Below are 23,550 nucleotides of genomic sequence, written 5' to 3' on the forward strand. Positions count from 1 at the left end.
AATCGCTTTCAAAAATGAGAATAACAATGAACATTTATATTTAATTCTAGAACATTGCTTTATACTTTAATATGTACATAAACTACTCATTATTATTGCTTGGATTGTAACTTGCACAAACTTTGTACCGTTCCAATCTCTCCTTTACTCTGTCTTGAAAATCCTTGGTACGAAGAACATATATCAGTGGGTTAAGAAAGGAATTCGAAAATCCTAACACTAACAAATGAGTTCCCACTATGTCTTTAAGTATGCACATATCTTTCTGAACTGTAATTTGGACGAAGGATGCAACGATAAAGGGGCTCCAAGTAATTAAAACACAACCGAATACGTAAATCATAGTTTTTAATGATCTCCAGCTTCGAGCTGACATCCGCAGAATTCCCATATTTCTACGAAGTCTTTCAACAACCATTATATTTTCCAGGGCTTCGATGCGCTTGATATGGAACCTAGCATTCCTGTATAGCTTGATATATATTATGACCATAATGCCTAATGGGATAATTGCTCCAAAGATGGTGATGAATATAATATAGCTGGCTGGCAATACGTAAAGATACGAACAATACTGTTGATAATGGTTGTTTTTCCAACCCATGAGAGGTAGAAATCCAACCACAAATGATATAATCCAAATAGCAGCAATAGCGCCAACAACCCTATTTTTGGATACTACAGATTTGTAGTTTAGAGAGTATGTTATTGCAATGAATCTTTCCAGTGCAATACACATTAAGCTGAGGATGGAGGCGACACACGTTGTTACGGTAAAACCAATCCGAATTAAGCAGTGTTCATATGTTTTCTCATTTGCTTTTGTAATTAAAGTCCCAACAGAAACTACACCAACAAATAGATCCGCCACACCAAGTGTGGAAATAAAGGCAACTTTTGGATTATAAAATCTTTTGTCAATTACTACCAGGAATAAGATCGCCACGTTAATTCCAATTATTAAAACTGTTAGTGGAATAAGGATACTTTCCTTGATTTTTTCATGGATATTATCGGCTTTTGCAATGCATTCCACAACCATGTCTTCATTTTTGGCAACAGATTGTACGAGATTTATCCATGTTGTTGAGGGAGAAGTTGGTGGCATCTCTAGGACCGCATTGGCAATCCTTCTCTGTCCCATCTGTTGATGTTTCCTCTGCAGGCAGCAACTAATGAACCTGTGAATCTGAACACGGAAGAAGCATTTATTACAAATGTATAACAAAACAATACTTCCCTAATATACATATTAACTACTAGTTAACTTACACACTTTTCTTCAAAGTCCTATTTCTCACTGAGAAATCCGATCAAAATGTACTTAACAATAAAATCAACTACGCTTAATTAGAAGAAAATATCCTACAGACGTGCAAATGTTCCAGAAATGCAGATATTTGTATTTTCAATTGTTTAAATTCTTTCTCAATAACAATTCTCTAAAAACCTAAAGTTCTGTCTGGAAACCTATTAACCCAACTTGGCCAGTTCAACTACAGACCCACAAATTTGCGATAGCGGAAACTTGGTCAAGATACATGTAAGTGCGTCAGATCCATGCTGATCAAACGAAAATCGCACACAACAAGCATTTGTTATCTTAATCTGCAACATCCTTAAGAGTCAAAGCATGCACGTAGCATTAATGTAGGAAAAACCAACATGTACATATTTATTTGGTCATTGCCTATTAAAAGGTGCGATTTTCCATTCCTTCACCTATACCTTATCAATCAAATTAATCATTAAAAACTTCATATATGCCAATATTTTTTAATAAAAAGATGTCTCAGATACAAGGTCAGATAAGGCAAAGGGATCGGTCTTTGTAAACTTTATTCATATATTTTTTGCAAGAAGAGCAATAGCAGCCTCGATCAATAAGGTCAGGACTCTTCAGTGAAACATGATCTCGAAAGATAAGAAAAGTATTCTACATCTGTCCAATCTAAATGGCAAAAGTAGTAAGAATTGCTCTTTGTATAGTTGTTTTTCTTTTCTTAAAAGATCGATTTATTATTATCTAGACTGTCCCTTTTCAAACGTTATTTCACAACTGCAACCTATATTTGGTCGTTATAAAATTAAGGAGGCCCAGGGACCAAACATGCTGAGTAACTGTGTTACTGGTGCTCTTATGATTTCTAATTTTCTTGTTAGAGTAAAACTTAAATACGCTAAGGCTTATCTCTATCCCCATAAAAGTCAAATTTTGAAAATCTGTGGAAGATTGTTTATATTTGCATAAAAAATCAAATGAACAAAATGTTTTATTGACTGGGGAAAATCGACATTTTTGCCTCTTTTGATAAAGAGATTTCCAGGTTTATAAAAGGAAAACGCACACATGTTTATTATTCTTATATAATGCAAACGTGCTTGGAACTATCTAAGCAAACTCGAATGAAATCATCATTCTTCACTTTATGTAAAACTACGGAGTCTGAACAGATTTCCGATTCAATAATCACCGTAAAACGTATTAACGTCATTTTTAACACATGCCACCAAGTTGGATGTAAACGTTTAATGCTTTTGAGTCTGCATATATATTCTCCTTACCTAGAAGATAATTTTTTGAGATTTACCTATGAAAGTTTAATTTTGAAGGCAGATTTCCAAATATAAAACTTTTGGTGAAAAAAATTTATTTATTATTTGTATTATATTTATAATACACATAATTGACTAAATTTACCTTACATTGAGCATATACCCGGTAGCATTTGTTTACCAAAATGATTCAAATTGCGTACAAATTTCTAGAATTTTATATTATATTTGTAAAATTTTAAGAAAGTTTTCTCCATATCAAAATTTGTGTTTCACTTTATACATTGCATTGAGTTACCTCTGTTACTCATTACGAGGGGTGATCAAAAAGTTCGCAAACTATCTCTATATCTACAAAACCACAATTCAGATTAGAATGAAATTCGGTACACACATAGCCATACACAAGGTCTATAAATAGCATATGCTGAATAAAGTTTATGTCCTTGTTTGTGACGTCACAGTGTGAAAATGACGTCACTATTTAGGTCACTTGTGACGAAAAATGGTTGTCTCAGTCGAACTCGTTCACCAAACGACTGTACAATTTATTGTAATATCTTAGAAATCCCTACAGTGGCTACAGTATCATATAATAATTTGTACACAGTTTATTGAGATAAATGAGTTCCTATAAATTCAATTAATGATTGGATTAATCGTTTTAGTGAAGGAAGGCTGATGGTTAAAAATGATACTTGTCATCTTGCCCAGTGATAGCAAGTTTAAAAAGATATGTATTATTTTTTTTAATTAAGCAATTTGTTATCAAAGACCTTCAATTAGCACTTTGAAAAATAGTTGAATATTTGAACAATGATATAAGTATTAGATACCTAAGATATAGTTTACTTTAGATTTTAAACATATTAGATATGATAAAAAGGAGGCACCCATTCTCTATCCACCTTGAATAAAGGTCTCTCCTGAGACAAAAGATTTGTTTTAGTGGTCGCCATGCTTATTTTTGGAAAGGATGTTATTATCCACCCATCCTTTTGCCGAGATATGACCATTTCTGACAAATTAACTGTTCTTGTCATAAAAATTAACTCACATGGAAAGAAATATAAAAATCGGAAAAATCTTTTAACTTTTGTGACAGAACGCTACGGAGGGGGTCACGTGACCGCCAATATCACGTGATTCGCGCATGCGCAGAACGGTGGTTGATGTGCATTAAAATCTGGGAGGATTCATTTAAAATATAATCAACATTAAAACCAAATATTGTTTCTTGTATGTAAGTTATTCAATTAGTTTTCGAACTTTTTGATCACCCCTCGTATCTGCTACAGTATCTTTTATGAAGATCACAAAACTCACTTAAAACAAGGAATCAAATATACTACTGAATGTTCCTCGCCCATATGTGGAATTTGTAGGAGATCTAAAAAATAAGATAAAATAAATGTTCATAGATTAAAAGTAAAACAAATTCTCTCTCTCTTTGAATTTGAAGTTTCAATTGATTATTTTAGATCAATTAAAAGTATCTATATTTTCATACCTGGTTTTCGACAAATAAGGCATTTTATCGGCCATACAACCATCAAACTAAAAATAATTAATTCACCAAATAAGAAAGTTTTTAAGCAAAACGTGGTAACGGTCACTTATTTCTGTCTTATTTGCCTTCTGGTTTTTTTTTCTTTCAAATAATATGCCAATATGCAGCACAACACTTAATAAAGAAATTCTTTTTTTTTCAGAAAGGACAGATTGGACATCTACTGTCATGATGGGATTGCCAGCTCATGCTTTCAAACTAATAACGGTAATCATGCCTTAATAAAGGTGCAACTTAATTACCTTGACATTAACTTATCATGGTGACATGCAACTTAGATTTTTTTTGACGTGCATTAGCAGCATATTGGTAGAAGGATATGGAGATAACGAACAGTATTCAATCTCAAAGTCCATTAAACAATATACAAAATAAGAGCAGTATTGCAAATTTACGGACCTCCGAAACATCAGAGGTGGGATCAGGTGCCATGGAGGAGTGAGCATTCCCTGCCGACCGGTCACACCCGCCGTGTGCTCGTTGTCATGATCAGGTATATCCTGATATCCAAGTTATGTATAATAATACATATATTGCATCTTTTCATGATAATCATGAGATGATCAAGTTGCATCTTAATTATAAACTGTTAATCTGTGTTTTAAATATGCAAATACCATATGCTGACATAAGAATTTGAAGAAATTCTTCTAACATACAGTGGCAGAATTATGCAACATTTGTACTTTTATTTATTAATATATTAATCAAATACTGGTCTTAAATAGATAAGACATTTATTTTGCATGATGCAGTTTTAATTTTTCACATACCCCCATTCCTTGCTTATTCATTATTTGAAAACTTTCTTGTGGAGTATTCCTGGCTTTGTTATGGATGACCAAGCTTTGTTTTTCTTTGCTTGTGTGAGAATTATCATCCCCTTTTTTCAAGTAGGCATCTTTTGAATGACCGATAGACCCAAACAAAAATTGTTCCATTTCCTGCTCGGCTTTCCTTATTTTCTCTGACTTTCCACAACAGTCTACTCTTGGGGAACGCGATTCTTGGAAAGATTCGCCTTCTGATGAAAATGTTGAGAAATTTTTCTGATCTACTGCACTTCCATCATAGAAACTTTCTCTAGATTCAGGGTCATCAATGATGAGAAATTCGCTTTCGCTTCCACTCCAACTATCAGTTGTTTCATTGGTTATTGTTACAGGATATGTCTTCTGTTTCTCCTGTTGTCTTTGATTTTCAAGCATATATCTGCTGGTCCACTGGTTTTTGTGAAACAATTCAGTCTGAGGAAGTGATTTTGTACTTCGTGTACTATGAGAAAATCCCACATACGGAATGTCTATATTCTCGCTGTTGCTTATGCCCGTCTGTCTGTTCAAACACTTGGTTTGATTTTGGTCATCCATATTTGGAATGTCGTGATAATTTTCTGTGGCATTCCCCCGAGCCTTCTGATTAAAATACTCATTGCTATCCCCACTGGATTTTGTCAGTGCAGACAAAGTATTCTGATTAAGACCCCACAATGCTTGAGTACATTTCTGTTTTTCATCCTTTTCACCAGTAATAGAACATGGTCTGATATTCTCTTTATTGTTACTCCATGCGACAACTTGACCAAATCTGTCAAAAAATCGATTATAACAAAGCATACTATAAATAAAATTTCACGAAGAGTCACTTGAGCATTTTGACCAGAGCAAACAGAAACCATTTCAGTACTGATAAGTTTAAATATACAAGGGTCCCCAACCTTATATTCGCCTCAACAGAAAGGACAGAGAATATGGCCATAATTTGAATAAAATTGAATCTACGCCGGGTATGCTTTTATATTTCTATGCATTAAAGGTATATTCTTATGTAAAAGTTTGATCTTCTAAATTTGAATCACCCTATTCCAAGGGGTTATGATTGAGACAAATTTAAATGTGTACTATCTGAGAATGGCTAAGATAAAAGACAACATCATTATAATTTATGGTTATTATGATTGTTTGTAACATATGTATTGCCTTGTAACCTCAGACTCGAAGGGAACAAGAAAAAAAAATTGAATATCCGAGGATTCGAAATATCGACGCTAAAATACTCAAAAAATAAATTTTGAGAATTCCAAATCACTTTGCACATCCACGGTGTTTGAGATAACGATGTTTGAGATACCAAATTTCAGTTTAAGTTTACTGTCTCATGATTTTATAACTAAACACATATTATATCAAAATCCGATAGATGTTGTCACGGAATATTTCAATCAACTTATTTGAAAATGTTGTGATTGTTTCAAACTTTTTCTGAATCTAAAACTATATAATTCAGATTGCAGACAAGGTCAAAATTTAGGAATTAAAAAAAACACTAAACTATAAATGTATTCTTTTCCTTTATAAAACGTTGCCAGAAAAAAAGAAATCTAAGACATTCATATTATTTTAGAATAGTTACAACGTTTCATAAATTCAGTCTACTATTTTGCTTTGTTGAAAAGAATACAAATTGAAAAGAGGGGAAAATGCGTTGTAGAAGAGTCATGGAGCAGCAGTTAACGATACACTGATTGAAAAGAGGGGAAAATGCGTTGTAGAAGAGTCATGGAGCAGCAGTTAACGATACACTGATGTGTTGTACTCGGGTAAACTCTAGAATAACTCTGAAAATGCTAGTAGAAGAAGCAGGAAATGTTTTAAAAATGCAAGTCACGCTTGTGTATGCAAATGGCAGAAGCGATATTTGAATAATATTTGAATGATACTCTGTATATCTGATACAAGTAATCATTGAGGAAATGGATTATTAGAAAAATCTAATCAAGAGCTTTTAAATTTTACACGGTCATGGAAAGGGCTTGGCGCAACTCTACTGCTGAAAACAGTTACACAGTAAAAAACAATTAAAACGTAACGAATTTATGATCCTGGTAAATTTGCTAGCAGAATCTACATCGAATGATAAAAAACGTTTTAATGAGTGAGTATTGGTACATACTATGTAAAATGAATATGGAAAACTCCTGACGCTGTATTATGACGTTATAGTGTTGTTAAACGCGCTCCATGTAATTACAAAACATGTTATATGAATCTACAATGAATGATTAATTTCAACTCAATATCTCAAGGCATACAGACCTCCATTTTAAAGAACGGTACATAAGATTTTTTTCTGTATTTTTTTTTCGGGGAACTTAAAAATTTTAAGTAGAAACCAAAGGAAATATGTGTGCTTCTCAGTCAAAATAATTATACCGAGGTGTGGCCTGGCAATAAGGTTGCACGAGATTGTCAACAGCTCTTTCCTGTGATCTTTCAAATTCTGCTTCATCATCACTGAATTAAAATTATTTAGAAAGAAATTATTATCATTACACTTAATATAAGAGAAATCTAACTAAAATTGTATTTCTTTATACTAAAATTTGAAGAAAAAAAACCTACATAGCGAAAGATTCCTCTTCCAGCTCAGGCAATTCGTCATCAACTTAGAAGAAATCAAATTAATCTTTCACTTTCAGCATAGAAATTTTCAAATTCTTAAACATTTATCCGTCTCAAGTCTGTTTGAATCTTCATAAATTATAATTCACCTGTATGCTGATGTTTCATATACATATCTAAGTCTGTCCAGTCTTCACTAGGAGAGAAAAACAAGCTTCTGTTCGCTAGTTGCTCATGTGGAGTATTTGGACGCTCACTTTAGAAACAGAAGACAGAAGACATTTATCAAGTTTGCAAATTAACAGATTAAACATCTGAAAATAAATCATTGCATTTGATATATCACTTTCATACAAAAGTATTCACATACTTTTTACTTGAAAAGTGTTGAATTTTATCACATTTTGTATTCAATACTGATTATGAGTAGGAAAAAAATGAAAGGTGTGCTTAACTTTTTAAGAAAAATATTTCTTTAATCAATTGCATTTAAATTGTGAATGGAAATTCCAGCAATCTTGTTACGGGTATATGCAAATAAGACTAAAAGTACCATTCTAAATCCACCAAAGTTCTTCCATCTTCTTCACTTTCAAATTCATCAATGCCAGAATTACGGAAAGATGGCATTTTCTTTGTTTGTGGTTGATGAGCAAATACATTAAGATCCAGTTCTGGACCTAAGCTTGTGGAACCAGACATCTGTGAGAAAAAAATATTTAAACCTCACTAGAAAAATCTATTTAAATTATGTAGTTAGTGACTTGCTGACAAATTCAACAAAGTGAAATAATAACTAAACAACCCTGGTGTTCAGAAGCAAGTTTTTTAAACATGTCAGAAAAATACTGTTAGATACAAGGAACTTTAACCCCTTTTTTATTTTACAACTTTCTAAGTGGACTTTGGTGAATCAAATGGTTGTAAAAACTTGTTCTGGTTGAATTTTAGAAGCAAAATTTGATAAATAACTTTGTCATATTTTACAGCAGTAGTTTCTATGACCTTTCTTGACAAAATTTCAGTTACCGATGGAATAATGTGCTATTGCTTCAAAATTCTGGCATTGTAATTATGAATTTTAAACAATTAATTCACAATATATATACCTTTAATCGCTTGGCATGGTTAGGTGTTTCTGGAATTCTGCTTTTTAGATTACTAATGTATGAATCCATTGGTTTCGGTTTTGAGACAACGGGTGTTTTACTACTGGTCTTTGAAGGTCTTTGTTTTGTCACTCCATTCCTACAGCAGTCATGTCCGCACAAGGACTTATTCATACATCTATGACCACAAGCCTTACGATCTTCTGTACAACAAGGTGTTCCCTTTTGGTTATCAACCTGTCATTTTAAGAGGGAAAAAATCACACTACAATTCTACACTACAAAACAAAAATAAATCTCAAAATTTTCAATTCATTTTTTTAAGTTCATATACATGTTCATTATATTTTACATATTGCAGTAAACTTGACAAAAATGACAGGAATATGGTACTAAAAACGCTGTTCATTTATTACCTGACGCTTGGGATTTGATTCAATTGCATTTGAAATGTTTGAAACCCTTTTTGCTCCGATGTAATAGGGTGTGTATGAGCTTTGCACATCAAGTCCAACTGAAAAATCATTTTTTTAAACTGAGAAGTCAAGTGAAATTATAAAGAGATACTTACAGGTGAGTAACTAATACTCAATCGTAAAAAAGTAGATAAACAGAATCAAGATATTCTACTTGGTACAAGACTTGTTAAAAAGTACCCCATTCCTGACTGATCAGGTTTATATACAGTTCTGGTCCTTTTTCTGCTCGTTTTATCTCCAATTTCTTTGTAATATCATGTTCTTTCAGCAAGAGTACATCCCTTAAACAGAATTATACGAAATATAAAAGATACTTTGAAGATTTGTAATTTTCTTCCATAAAGCTTATGATCGATTCTACTATAGAACTCATTAGATTTTGCTTAAACGTCGATGTAAACACATACGGATTCCATGAATGAGTTTCAATAAATCAGTTACATTATTTTCCTTTTGTAGATAACTTTGTTGTCCTCATCCCCGATGAGGAGTACGCATGTGTGATTATCTGGGAGTGTCTTCCGGGTACTCAGTTGTTCTGGATTGCTGATGACGAGATGGATGACTATGTCAGCCAAGATTTCATGATATTTGCTGACCTGCAAAAATAAGATTGGAGTTCTATACGTTAGACGAAAGGAGGTTTGGAATACATTCAGTAAAACCGTCTTTAAATAACACGTTTTTGTTAATTTATTAAATGGAATGAAAGCCATAGCTAATAAATAAAGATGCAAACAAAGAAGCAAAAAGAAATTTGCAGTTTTATTTAAATTTCTCTATTCATAGCTTGAATAATTTCTAATATATACTTCCTTTCATTCACAGACTTTATATATATAGGCATTGCGTTATGAGCTCAGTTTTCATAGAAGTTGTAGCTAGAATGCTTTCAACATATGTTGTAATTTATAAGTTGTCATTGTTTTGAGTAAAGTTCCATCTTTATACAAAATGAACATTCAATTAGTTAAAAAAAAAAAAGCATGGACCATAAAGGCAGTTCAGCCTGTAGAGGGCATACTTCGTGATCGGAAGGTTATACTACACAATCAATAATATATATATATTTTACATCATTTCAGTCGGCAGAAATAAATGCACGTTTTTATTTCGGTAAACTTGCCTGTTCTATTGTCAGTTCATACTTAGGTAGACAGGACACAAAATCCCTCAGCTGATTTCCAAAAGGTGGGTGTCTGTTAACGATCTACAGGATTATAAAATTTTCACAATAGTTAACATTCATATTCTAAAGTCTGGTGTAAATTATTTCATATTTTAAAGCTATTCTAAACATTTTAATGACAAGAACCAATGAATATGAAGTTTGCATAACGCTGTGGGTTTGACACTTTTTTTAAAACTGATTTACCAATTCTAGTTCCCTTGGATTTGACTCTAAAATCTTTTGAAATGATGTGATCCCCGCATTGACGAGCGCATTTGAAAGAGCAGGGCCTACAACATGGGTGTTCTTATATACAAATCATTTGTCAATGCCAAATTTTTCAAACACAAAAAAACAAAAAGTCAACTGATATTAAGAATAAAGCATATATCATAAAACGACAAAAAAATCAATTTCCAAATCATTTTATTTTTTTTAAATATATCATTCCTGTTCGTATTTAATCACCGATGCCGTCCAACTGTTTTGAAACGTATTTGGAGTCTTCCCAGAGCCGAGCTTTCAGACACTTCATCAGTTGGACTGCACTCAGAAGGGACTTGTAATCAGCTTTGAGCCAAAATAATTCCACCAAACCTTACATGTAAATGTTTCCATGAGTTAATTCAAACAAATAAAATGCAAGATTTCTATGAACGTAAAAATAAAAATCTGAATTTTCTGATATTTTGCAATCCGCACAACTTGCTTTCTAATTCAGAAATTTAATATATTTGAAAATATTTGATTAACTAAAACTGTCCAAAAAGGGACAAATATCCCCGCTGGGTTTTCAGAGAACGTGCAAATTCATGATATTTTATGGATCTAAGAGAAGAGAGAACTGCTGAAACATTTTTAGTGTTCCCCCGTAAAAAAAAAATGGACCGGGCATGTTTGCACAGACAGACAGACGGACAAGGTGAATCCTTTACACTTTACTATCTAAATTCTTAACTGTTTAGAAAAAATCAAAGGCAGGCTATGAAGTGAATAACAGAAATGCTGCCATGACGACGCTTACATCTTGACACCCTTTGAGCTGCCCTGAATATCCTGGTTGTGTCTTGCTGAAGGGAGAAGTCTTGTAAAAGCAGACACCCAAGACCAACTTGAATAAGACTTCAAAGCAAAAACAATCAAATGAGTTTAAAAGTAAAAACACAATAGTGGGATAGTTTAAAAGATAAGTACATAATTCTTGTCCGGTACTTATTTAATAAATAAGGATTTCTTAGTTAACTAAAGTATATCTCTTTTTTTTTTTTTTTGAAAGCAATAATTGTTCTTACATGTTAACCTTCATTTGCTTAGTTTTCACTCTGCCTGTTAGAGGATACCTTCAATATTCAAATTAGTACTCATAAGTACAAATAAGTAATAAATATGGATTAAAAACTGTACTTGAACTTCAATCTATTTGCTTTTCATAAGTCAGGTACCCAATTTAATAAGATAAACCAATGGCTTTTTTAACATGCCTCCTTTTTTTGTAATTGAAAATCTTACATCTGCCTCAAACAATGTCTTTAAACACTAGTTTTTAGCAAAAAGAATGAAACGGAATAAAGATATAACTTGCTTCGTGAAGTTTGCGTGCTATGATTTTTGTTAATTACAGAAAGTCTTGTACAAACCTGACGGTGACCCAGTTCTTGTCTCTGTTAAACATGTTCAGGGTTTTCTTCTCGTTATTCCTCAGCTGTACCTCAGTAAACTCCTCACATCCAGACAGCTCATACAACTTATAAATTATGTCAAAAAAGTATCTCTATTTAGTTATCAGTAAGTTCTTTGTGACTCTACCATTTTAGGATGGATTGTTTTCCTATGTGAAATTTTAAAAGCATTTACCAGTTCGCTTATCGTTTCCGTTGGTCCCAGCTTGGAAAACTTTTTCATAGTTTCAAAAGCAATGCAATATCTCGCCATCAGCTTCCCAGGTTCTCACATGAAAATAACATTCAACATAGATTAATGTGGTGATATGAGAACTGTAAGTTCGTATGATATAGTAAACCTTGATAAAACTTTAAAATATAATTTATATACCAGTTGGTTTGACATCGATGGTTTCTTCGTCCATTGTGATCATTCCATACGTATTCAGTAGGTTCAAGTTTTTCATGCATAATTCTGTATTAAAAAGAAACTAAGCATTCCTTTAAAACATACTGTTAAACACTTTGTAAAATAATTGAAGAATTTCACATAGGTTTACCTACCCTGCAGCCTCTTTTCTATCTGTTCTTTGTTTAATCCAATAGGCATGCCTTAAAAGTAAAAAAATTGGTCATACTAGTTATAAATCTTTAATTTAAGTCTGCAATTATTTTGCAAATATTCATTTCTATGAATTATATTACTACTTTTGTCTTACCATAGTTTTTCGGGTTTTTCATGACACGAATGTACAAGAAAGTATATCGAATCCACTCCATCGCTATGGAAATGTCATTGATCGTGTGCAAAACTATCTCTGCATTCAAGTGTTCAATAAGATTTTTGTGCAAACTGTAAACCAACGCAACAAATTCAAAATATACATGAAATATTCACTCTTTTTTAAATCATTTAAAAGTAAAACATACATTCATTCAATATACAGACCTACTCTCTATCAGCTGTGTTCCATTCACCAATGATTCATATTTGTCCTAAACAAATTCAACAAAAAGGTTGAATCTCTTTTTTAAAATTTGAAAATTTATTTACATTACGAAAATTTCTCTTTTTTCAAATACTCAAGCACAATAAATATATATTTCTTTATAATCATACCTTTGTTTGGTTCTTGGTCATGATTACTGCAGTAGCTGTTGTGTCAAACTGTAAGATTGAAAGTCCAGTTTATTACATATTGGAACATGTAGTTATACTACACCCATCAGGAACTGCACATTAAAGATTTATTTACCTCTTAATGGTAGTTCTAATACTATAATATTAGGGATACCATTATAATAATCATTACAGCATTTTTATGTGTCCTTGATATTTTTTTTTCTAGCACTTGAGTGAGCAGTTATAAATTGTTCTGATTTTCTTGTAGTTTTCCACTATGTATTTTTTTCATATTTTGTATCGTTTGCTTATTCATACGAAACACTGTTCAAACTTGAAAATTTCGCGACATTTTTCTCATTGTTTAAATGGTATCTTTTTTAAATCTACCTGTGGTCTTCCAGCCCGACCAATCATTTGCAGAATCTGGGTGTCTGAGTATTCCACGTGAACACCAAGATTGTAGTAGGAAGTCGACTTTAAGATCACAAGATGAGCAGGGAGATTAACACCCATCGCTAGTGTACTAGTGGCCACTGAAAAATAAAGAGGTTACAAATAATTTTTGATTACCGGGGTATATGAATTTTACAGATTATTCCCCATTACAAAATATCAAAATACCGGTATATTTAACTTATTCTGAATAATTTTTTTTACTTATTTGATATACTAGTAACCGTACATTAAAATGTTTCTTTTTTTAGATAAAGATGTACCTAACACCATCAGTTGTCCCTCGAGAAAAATTTCTTCTATGGCTTTCCTGTCATGTACATCAAGACCAGCATGATGGTAACCCACTCCCCGTGCTACAAGATCTGTACACAATAATAAATTATTAGTCCCTTTTGAATTCCAAACAAGTTTTATCAATTTTACCAAAAATTTCTTAAAGTAAATTTTAGAAAGAAAAAGTGCAGTAAGGATGAACAAGAAGAAATTCCAGTGAATCAGGACGGGTATTCAACTTTTCAAAATTGCAGATTTACTTGCAAATAAGCCTACCTCTGAGTTTATTGTCTTTCAGGGAATTGGCACACGTCTGCAAGGCTTCTTTTTGGAAATAAGTTCTTACATATGTACTTCCGTTATCTTTTAACAGGATCTCAGCAGCTTGCTGAGTACTTTTCCTTGTTGAACAAAACTGAACAGAAAATGGAAGTAAATTTTGAAAGGGCATTCTGATAGAATGGGATATTTTTTACTACTTTGAAAATTATATTATAAAATTTTGTTCATTTATTTTTGGTTCATAACTCTTTAAAACATTAATAGATTTTTTTTAAAAATTGCTCATCAGCTAGCTAACATTTGAGTACATTTATTAATTTGTTAATATTAGTAAAAACAACGCAAAATGCCATAACATTCAATATATTAAAAGAACAAAAACATATCAAATAAATAGTCAACAAAATTAACCACAAGAGTTGGTTTGTTCTCGGAGTAGGTGTTAATGATTCGTGGGAGTCTGTAGTTCAGTGACATGTCAAACTGGAAATCAGAGCCCTTGTTTTCATCAAACGGAAATCCCAGCACCACCTTCCTTAGGCGCACTGGTCGGAAACTGTCGTCCATACTGTGAAAACAAATTATTTTTTTCCTACTCAGATTTTATGCAATCATAAACCAATTCAAATATTAAGTTTCTGTTTTGTTTGTTTTGAACATATCTTATTGCATATGAATCAAAAGGATTGGAAACAAGTTCTTCCAATTTACACCTTCCACTCCTTATAAATAATTTGTCATTCAAAATAATACATTATATAAAATAAAAAAAAAACTGAAAAATTAAGCATGTCTTTGAAGACAATGTTATTTAAGATCTTAATGTTCTTTCCTTAAAATTGGAATCAAGCTTACTTAAAATGAACTGCAGGCATTTTGTCTCCAAGCCATTCTGCAATCTAAGAAAGATAACAAGAAATACGAGGGACGTTCAATAAATAATGTCATCAGCTCGATGACATACAACATAGAAATCATATGAGATCAAGCTTAACTTTCTCTCATTATTGAATCTTTAATGAATTGATAACAGTTGATGTGACCACTTTTCATCGCATAATTTCATTGTGGGAAGCTAGAAAACAAGGGCTATTCGAGACACTGCATTAAAAATGAATGGTAAAGAATCAGTAAACTAGAGTAAAATTGAACGCGTCATTTAAGCTGCTGTAAAACTTGTTAATTTCCCAAAAATATATTAACTGAAATATGTGAAGTTAACAGCAACTTATGTCTGTTTCATGCACACATGAACAGGTGGATTTCAATTAACAAAAATTAAATAATGGGAATCAAAAATGGGTACCGTCCTTGTCAACAAGGACATACAACAACCAATGTATATGAGCGAAAATTTAACATATTATAACTGATTATGTTTTATTGACTTTATGACACATAGCAAATTTGATAGACATCACTTTGGGGGTAGTTCACACTGTTTTAAAGAAACATTTGATAGTAAAAAAGTTTAATACTCAAAGGTCACCCTATATTTTTAAAAATAAGTGAAAACGACAGCGTGTAGAAAATCTAAACAATTTTTTTTAAAATCAAAAATTGTACTTATCCACGTTTGTCTGAAATTCAAACAGATCCTTAAACTTGAATCCATTTTACGTTAAACCCTCAAAACAATAAGATGCACTTGACAAAACTGCAAAGGCCTAAGAGGAGCAAAGATTTGCAGGAACACAAAACAGTTTTATACGCTATTTTCTTAAATATTAGCGGTCTTGTTGTTCAAGTTCATATTTGGAGAGGCAGTTCAATTTCTGGAGGAGTCTAGTAAGCAAAATATTTGCAAAAAAATGAAAGGTTTATGAGAGGAAGGAAACAGAATGAGGAATTCACTACATTAACTTTCTTCATGACAGCGTCCAAACCCTCAGGCCATGAAGAGTAAAGGAGTTTTGGGGGTAAATAGAAAGTTAATGTTTTGTCACATCAACAATATTCGCCAGATCTTTCAGCCTTTGACTTGTTTCATTTCCCAAACTAAGGAAAACACCTTTCAGAGAGAAAAAAAACAAGTACAGCAAATCATAGGATCTGCCATATTCCAGTATACGAAGGGTCATACTCAAAAATGTGTTCTAAAAACAATTAGAAATTGAAAATGTTACGGACATGTATTTTAATTAAAAGAGAATATTTTAGTTAAATCATTAAGACGAAATCATAGAAAAGCGTTTTTTGTTTCCTTCCGAGCCCCAGTGACATTATTTATTGAACGTCCCTCGTATGTCCAAATTAATGACTGATGTTTTTTTTAAAAAAACATCTGTCATTTTAAGAATAAAATATGTAGGGCTGATGCATGTATTACATAACCTGGAGATTTCTACCATAATAACTTTTTGCATTTTATTTTAAAATTTTTAATGAGTTCAGCTCGCATACAGACAGCAAATTTCCAGGATTTAGAAACAAGGACATGGTCAAAAGTTCGGAACATTTTATGGAAAGCTTCATTGGAGTCATGAGTAAGATATTGATCTACTATTTGATATGGGATCATTTTACGGATCACAAAGTGCTCACTTATGCTTGACATCCATAGACTTTAAAACAAAGTACTATACTTTTATATTATAAGTTCTGAGTATCCAATATGTCTAAAAGAGAGGTTTTTACCCATAAACAATTTAACGTTTAATGACATTTTTCAAAGCAAGACAAAAATTATATAAAATTAATAATGATGGAAGGGCTCATTTTAGACAGACTAAGGGTGTATGTACACAATTAAAAGATCAGCATAACCAAACCTAAATAAAAGAATGAGTAGTGAACATATGAATGGGATTTTTTCAGATCCAAAGGTTAAGAAACCCCTTCCAAAACCTTTAAAATCACACTAACATCTTTTATATTTGGTATTGTAGCAGATACAGCAACAAATCTTAGCTGAGGAATTGTTTGTCCAGCACTCTCTACAGCTCTATTTCTGGCTGCTTGAATGGTTTTCATTCTTGAAATCACTGCCTCCATTGTTGCACCTCGAGTGGCATCACTGAGAACATGAATCTGAAAAATAAAAGGTAATTCAATATTATTCAATTGTCTAGCAAAATTGATTCATGGAAACAACATTATATAGCATATTATGCATAAGATTCAATACTTTGGTGATAAAATAGTAATTTGAATTTTTAGTACTAAGCACCAGCAATCAACATTGGTACCATGACCAGAATCCCGGACTACACACATGCACAAAAACAACTGAGAAGATACCTCGTCAATGAAGAAGAGACAAATTGACTGCACAATAGATTTATTATCTCTCCATCTCCGAGTCATACTATCCCATTTTTCCTGTCAAATGAAATTATTTCTTTAATAAAATCAATGGTAAGGAAGTAGAAATAATTTCATCTAGATGGTTAATATATAATTAAATTTTTTATCTTTTTCAAATTTTAGATTTGATACTGGAGTGGTGCAGATAATGTTGACTTGTTGAATGTGGTAGTAATCATCCTGCTCAGAGTCTCCAGTTAGTTCCTGGCATTTCAATCCGAAACTTCCAAACTTATCTGACCAATCAGAGCAACGCTCGCTGCATAAAGCTTTGATGGGAGCCACTGAAAGAAATAAACGCACAACTCTGAGTAAACCAATTTGTGTTCCAAAATCAAGAATATCTAACACTAAAGCATTTTTTACGTTCAGTAATCCGGTCATTCTCATTCATCTTTGATGATTGTTTAGAAAACTAATGTAGACTTACTATAAACGATTTTGAAATTCGTGTTGAACGACATTTGTTCCATCTTCATCAACAAGCGAACGATTGCCAGCTCGAACACCACTGTCTTTCCCGCGCCAGTCGGTGCACACACAACAAGTGGGTTGTCCTTGTAGAAAACCTGTATGTAGAATGTAAAAAACATTCTAGCTGTCCAAAATAGTCAAAGGGGGTTTTTCTCATTACGTCATATTTATCATAAGCTCCAAGACAGCGATAGTATAAAGATTTATTTAGAAGGCTTTTTGGAAATACTAAAGGTAATCTCTGTGCAACTAGCAGTCTAGCAATTACCTCATCAAAGACTTTAGACTGGATGATGTTGAAGAATGGAAACTTGAATACGCCTCTGTATTTTTCAGCTGAGAAGAAAATGTGTAATAAAATTATTCTGTATTTCCCAGCGTTATGTTTTAACGTTTTTAATTCCTTTACCGTAAAAAATATGTGCTCTTTTATATTCATTTATAACTCTTACTGGGAATAATGACTAACTTTCCTTAAACAATTCTCAAGATAAAGAAAGATTTCTTTACTACAATTTTGCACTATAATTTGCAAGATATGCTATGCTGAATTTGTTTGAATTTCGAGAATCATTAAGTTTTAATTAGAAAAATCATCTTTTTGTTTGAGTGAACAGAGGTATGATGAATAGTGTACGCAAAATAGTAAAAAAAAAAATTAACATCACCTATCTCATCTACAGACTTCAGCTTTACACCAGCAACATTTCCCTGGTTTACTATATTGAAGAAAAAAAACACAATGCATATGTTACATTAAAGTTTTGCAAAAGAAATTCGAAACTATCTATAACAATGTTATAAACATCATCCCAAATCAAGAGTTTCTGATCATCTCCGCTCCACATAAACGTTTATGTGGAACGGAGCAGTTCAGAAACTCTTGATTGATTGTATATTGTTTAACTCCCTCTCGAGAATTTTTCACTCATATGGAGACGTCACTGTATGCCGGTGAAGGGTTTCAAAGACCTATACTCGGCACTCAGGGCCATTGAGCAGTGAGGTTTCTTTATCACGCCAACGCCTACCGTGACACAGAACCTACATTTTAAGGTCATATCCGAAAGACCCGTGACTTTCACTTCTAGTGCCGAGCGCTTGGCGAAGGAACAGTCACTACCTTTGTTTACGTCTTAGGTATGACGCGGTGCCGCAAACGAGAATCGAACCCGGGCGTCTCGATCACGAAGCGAACGCTCTACCACTAGGCTACCGAGACTTGACTTGGGAAGATGACTTTTTTAAGACATACAAAACTTAAATAATGATGTATTTGACAGCATTACAATTTTCTTTCGTGGAATTAGATACTTGATTCCGGGCACATAATATAAAGTGAAAATAATCTCCCAAAAATACCTCACTGTTTTAACTAAATTGGAATCCCTGTTCAATATCAAAAAATCATTTATATCCCGTTTCTTTCCAAATGGCCATTGGAAAATACATTAGCTCACCCGGCAATTGGAACAAGGCACAAACGGACCCCCGAAAATTCAAGAGGTTGGATCTGATGCCTACGAAGAGTAAGCATCTCTTGTTGAAGAGTTACACAGAGTACCGGTAAATAGAACATTCCGTAGTTAAATTTAGTATAAAACAAATGCCTAACTATTGGTATAAAACAAATCAGCCAAAACACGCGCCAGTGATAGGTATAATAAAGATATGCTGCTTTATCTCTATGAAGTTATTGTTGTAAAGCACTTTCGAGTTACATGTACTTTCGACTTACTTTGGTATAAGGTATCATCTTTTTTCAATCTTATATTTTTAGTGAAGTAAATACATGTAGGTGGAAATTTCGGATTGGTTGATTGATTGCATGTTGTTTCCCGTCCAGTTCGATTTTTTTTTCATTCTATCATATGCAGACGTAACCATATACCGGTGAAAGGTTTCAAAGTTATTTATTAGGGAGAAAAGGCCATTGAGCAGTGAGGGTTCTTTATCGTGCTAACGCCAATCGTACACGGAGTCTCATTTTTTAAGGTCTCATCCGAAGAACTCGCAACTTTCGCTCAAAGCGCCGAACACTTGGTGAAGGAATATTTACTACCAATTTTTAATTGTCTTAGGCTAGTCAGCGTCTGCTCTAGTCGAATCCCACTGTGGGACGTGGAGATCGGTCTTTCAGATAATAACATATAAATCGAGGTCCCGTGTCGCAGTAGGTGCTGGCACGAAAGAAATCCCTCCCTGTTCAATGGCCCTGTGTGCCGAATATAGGACAAAATTTGCAGCTCTCCAACGTAAGTGGTGGTGTCTCCATATGAGTGAAAAAAGAGGGACGTTAAACAACACACAAACAAACAAACTTAGAATAGTCGGGCCGTGATTCGAACACACTGTTTTCCGATCACGGAGCGAGCGCTCTCCCGACTGAGCTACCGTGATGGCTAATTTCGGATTCATAACGGTCTTGGTTGATTTTTTTAATTACAAACACTTACAAACAAGTGGAGAAGGAGTGTAATAACTTTTCTTCAACGAAGGTATGGCAGATGGAGTCACAATCTGAATATTATTGTCTCGCTGAACAGAAGTCAAATCCTTGTCAGGCTGAGATATCTGCTGCACGCGAAATTTGTCGCCTTGGTTGTCATTTTTATGAAAGGAAACAATATTGCCGCCATCCAGTTGAGTAGATGATGTCTTTATCGGTGGTTTGAATAGCTGTCGTCTTTGGGATAGTTGTAAATGTGAAGTATTTGGTAACTTTTCTTGTGGTGTACCAAAACTATAATAAATTAAACAAAGGTATACTATTGGACTTTTGCGAGTAGCGCTGACTTTTACAGTTGACGGCTTACTTTTACACCATAACATAACGACAATAGATGTAAATGGAGATCTTTCGCAAAATAATTATTCAGGTGAACAATTAAAAAGGTAAAATGAAATGGACCGTTTCAGAGCACATAAGACGTTGTATAGGAAGGGAACTGCACCGACACTATTCTTAACTCCCTCCTTTCCATCCTTATATACCAACTCCTGCCAAGATTTTCTTTCGGAATATTTTTTTTACTTCCTTATCTAATTTCCTCAGCAGATGAGGTTGAAAGGTAACACTTTTTACGAAAACGTGTGTTAAGTTACCGGTATATAATTCTGTCTCCCACCATCTCTTCTGTTGATTGTATACTGGTAAATCATGTCAGCGCTCTTAAAACCATACCTAAAACCACTATACAATATAAATATTTTTTCATGTTTTTCAATTCATTGTCCAAGTAAGCCGTTGACTGTAAAAGTGCGCTTTTCGCAGAAGTCTAATTTCAGAAGTCTAATTGCCGTACCGAGCTCAAAAAATGATACCCCCAATCCAACAGGAGCTAGTATGATGGCAAAGTTTAGCAGTTTATGTAAAATTTAATGAGATTCTGTAAAACTTCCACGGAATTTCATTCCGAGGTTTAGGAAGAGTTTGTGTTGACAAAATGGATACCCCCAGGCCTTTGTCGTGGAATCTGGATAGGCCCATGCAGTTTAACATCGCACCATCGAGCATCGACTAAAACGTCGATGATCTGATGATGCGACAGTGCGATAACGATGGAGTGATGATAAAGCAATGGTGAATATCGTTTCATCGTTATTGTACCATCGCCATCGCACCATCGTGTCATACATGTCGCTATCGCACCATCGCGTCATCGCACTATCACTTCATAGTGATTTCGCAACATTGTTATTGCATGGTCGCGCCATCGCATCATCGTCATCGCACTATCGCACCATCGCTTAATTGTCATCGCATTATCGCGTCATCGCAGTATTAACCTTAATCTCGATGGTGCGATGATGCGATAGTGAATCACATGGCCCTATCTGGATTCCATACATAACAGGCAATTCCAACTACTTTCCGATAGAAAAGTTAATGAAAGGTGTAATAAAGGTTCTGTAAAATATTTTGATTGAATTCAGCGGGTGTAAGGGATGGCTACCCAAATGACCCAAAATGGCAAAGCGAATATTTTGCCAGCGGAAATCCCAAATAAGGAAAAATCAATCGCAACTTCATGGGCCTTTCCGACTAGCGTTGTTTATCCGACCTCCGACGGAAAGACCCGAGATGGTGTGATTGAAAGAAAAATAGGTGGTGCACGTGCACATTGACGATAGGTAACTTTATTCAACGGGAGATATTATAAATTGCGGTGAACTTTCGAAGTTTAGAAATATATTTTTATTAAAGAGGTGGGTTTCAATTCAACTTCAACTGAAGAACTATGCATATTCATGAATTATTCTACATACATGTTTTCCTCCATTTGTTGGCGTTTGCTCTGCGTTGAATTTCCATACTGAGAACTCCGAAAAATCTGCGAAGGTTGAAAATCCAGAAATGGGTCTAGTTGAGTTGAATGCAGGAAGTCACATCGTGGAGCCGCGGGTACAGAACAGCTATCATTTTCTTCAACTCCAATAACTTGATTATGGTATGATGATGCTAAACTGTTTTGGGGCATAAAACTGCATTTTATTTAGTAACCTAAAAATGGAAGTGCACTTTGCACCACTGTATATAATTATGACCTTATATTTAAATCAGACTGTCCTTGTTCTTAGAACTTTTTAGTACTAGTATCACAAATTACTTCTTACAAGTATGAACAAGAGGTCCATGGGCCACCTCACTCACATGAGTAACTTTGGCCAAGCTTTTCTTTTGTGGCCCCGCCCTACCCCGGGGATCATGATTTTAACAATTTAAACTACCGCAGGATGCTTCCACAAAAGTTTGATCTTTTCTGGCCCAGTGGTTCTTGAGAAGAAGATTTTAAAATATTTTTTAAATATATTTCTATGTGAAACTTCGGTTCCCTACTTGACCCCGCCCTATCTCTGGGATCGTGATTGAAACACTTTCGAATCTACACTATCCCAGAATGCTTCAACATATAAGTTTCAGCTTTTCTCTCTCCGTGGTTTTAGAAAAGATTTTTTAATGAACCACCCTATTTTTGTCTTTTCTTAATTATATCCCTTTGTACGGGGCGTTGGTCCTTCAGTTTAACTTCCCTTTAGTTTACCCAAAGATGCTTTGTACCAAGTTTGGTTAAAATTGGCCCTGTGGCTCTTGAGAAGAAGTTGAAATTCAAAATCTGAAAAGTTTACAAATGGAAGGACGAGTCAGACGACGGACAACGGGTGATCAGAAAAGCACACTTGATCTTTTAGTTTAGGTGAACTAAAAATAAGACATGCATCTTTTTTTTTAAAGTTTTTTCTCTGACTGACAAAAAATGGACCAATTCAGAACGTTTTTAATCTCAATGAAACCATTATTATTATTTTTTAATTCATTTGTTATCAAGTAAATATTGTACTTCTCAGTCCAGGTGACTAAATCATCGTACTGACCTCAAAAACAGCAATATATTGTATTATATTTACCTTTTCTTTTGGCTGTTTAATATTTGACTTGACGTCAAATTCTAGCTTGCTCACAAAATCTCTAGGCCGTCAAAAAAAATGAGCACAAATATTGAGTTCCATCATACATGTATACTCATTTGAAAAGTAGGCCCAGAATTTAAAAAAATTATTAATGTTTTACAACTTTTTTCCATCTTTGAAACGTTTGGTGGCATGAAAAAAAAAACAATTATATAATTTAGTATTGTGCGAAAGAAAAGAAAACAACTTTCGAGAGTTTTAAATTAATAAAAAC

The 23,550-nt window shown here is 33.6% G+C and overlaps 1 protein-coding gene across 1 annotated transcript; it reads right to left on the reverse strand.

The window, feature by feature from the left end:
- Window positions 1-1,058: 1,058 nt before the first annotated feature.
- Window positions 1,059-22,345, reverse strand: LOC134269148 (probable ATP-dependent DNA helicase HFM1). The gene is made up of 37 exons (XM_062751369.1): window positions 22,134-22,345; window positions 20,321-20,607; window positions 18,533-18,583; window positions 18,133-18,200; window positions 17,821-17,959; window positions 17,523-17,674; window positions 17,325-17,405; window positions 16,950-17,114; window positions 14,940-14,983; window positions 14,496-14,652; window positions 14,079-14,217; window positions 13,790-13,891; window positions 13,461-13,606; window positions 13,068-13,115; window positions 12,897-12,943; window positions 12,667-12,800; window positions 12,512-12,559; window positions 12,339-12,422; window positions 12,141-12,232; window positions 11,924-12,030; window positions 11,579-11,626; window positions 11,311-11,408; window positions 10,755-10,883; window positions 10,491-10,576; window positions 10,242-10,325; window positions 9,557-9,714; window positions 9,293-9,396; window positions 9,053-9,150; window positions 8,637-8,873; window positions 8,081-8,229; window positions 7,677-7,783; window positions 7,528-7,570; window positions 7,339-7,419; window positions 4,900-5,713; window positions 4,067-4,113; window positions 3,883-3,946; window positions 1,059-1,189 (listed from the first exon to the last, which is right to left on the reverse strand). The coding sequence occupies exons 1-36, from the start codon at window positions 22,343-22,345 to the stop codon at window positions 3,883-3,885; spliced, it is 4,650 nt and encodes a 1,549-aa protein (XP_062607353.1). The 3' UTR covers window positions 1,059-1,189.
- Window positions 22,346-23,550: the final 1,205 nt, after the last annotated feature.

Source organism: Saccostrea cucullata, unplaced genomic scaffold (assembly GCF_032062105.1).
Source record: "Saccostrea cucullata isolate Sc308-1 unplaced genomic scaffold, CSIRO_AGI_Scuc_v1 ctg381, whole genome shotgun sequence".
Classification (NCBI taxonomy): domain Eukaryota; kingdom Metazoa; phylum Mollusca; class Bivalvia; order Ostreida; family Ostreidae; genus Saccostrea; species Saccostrea cuccullata.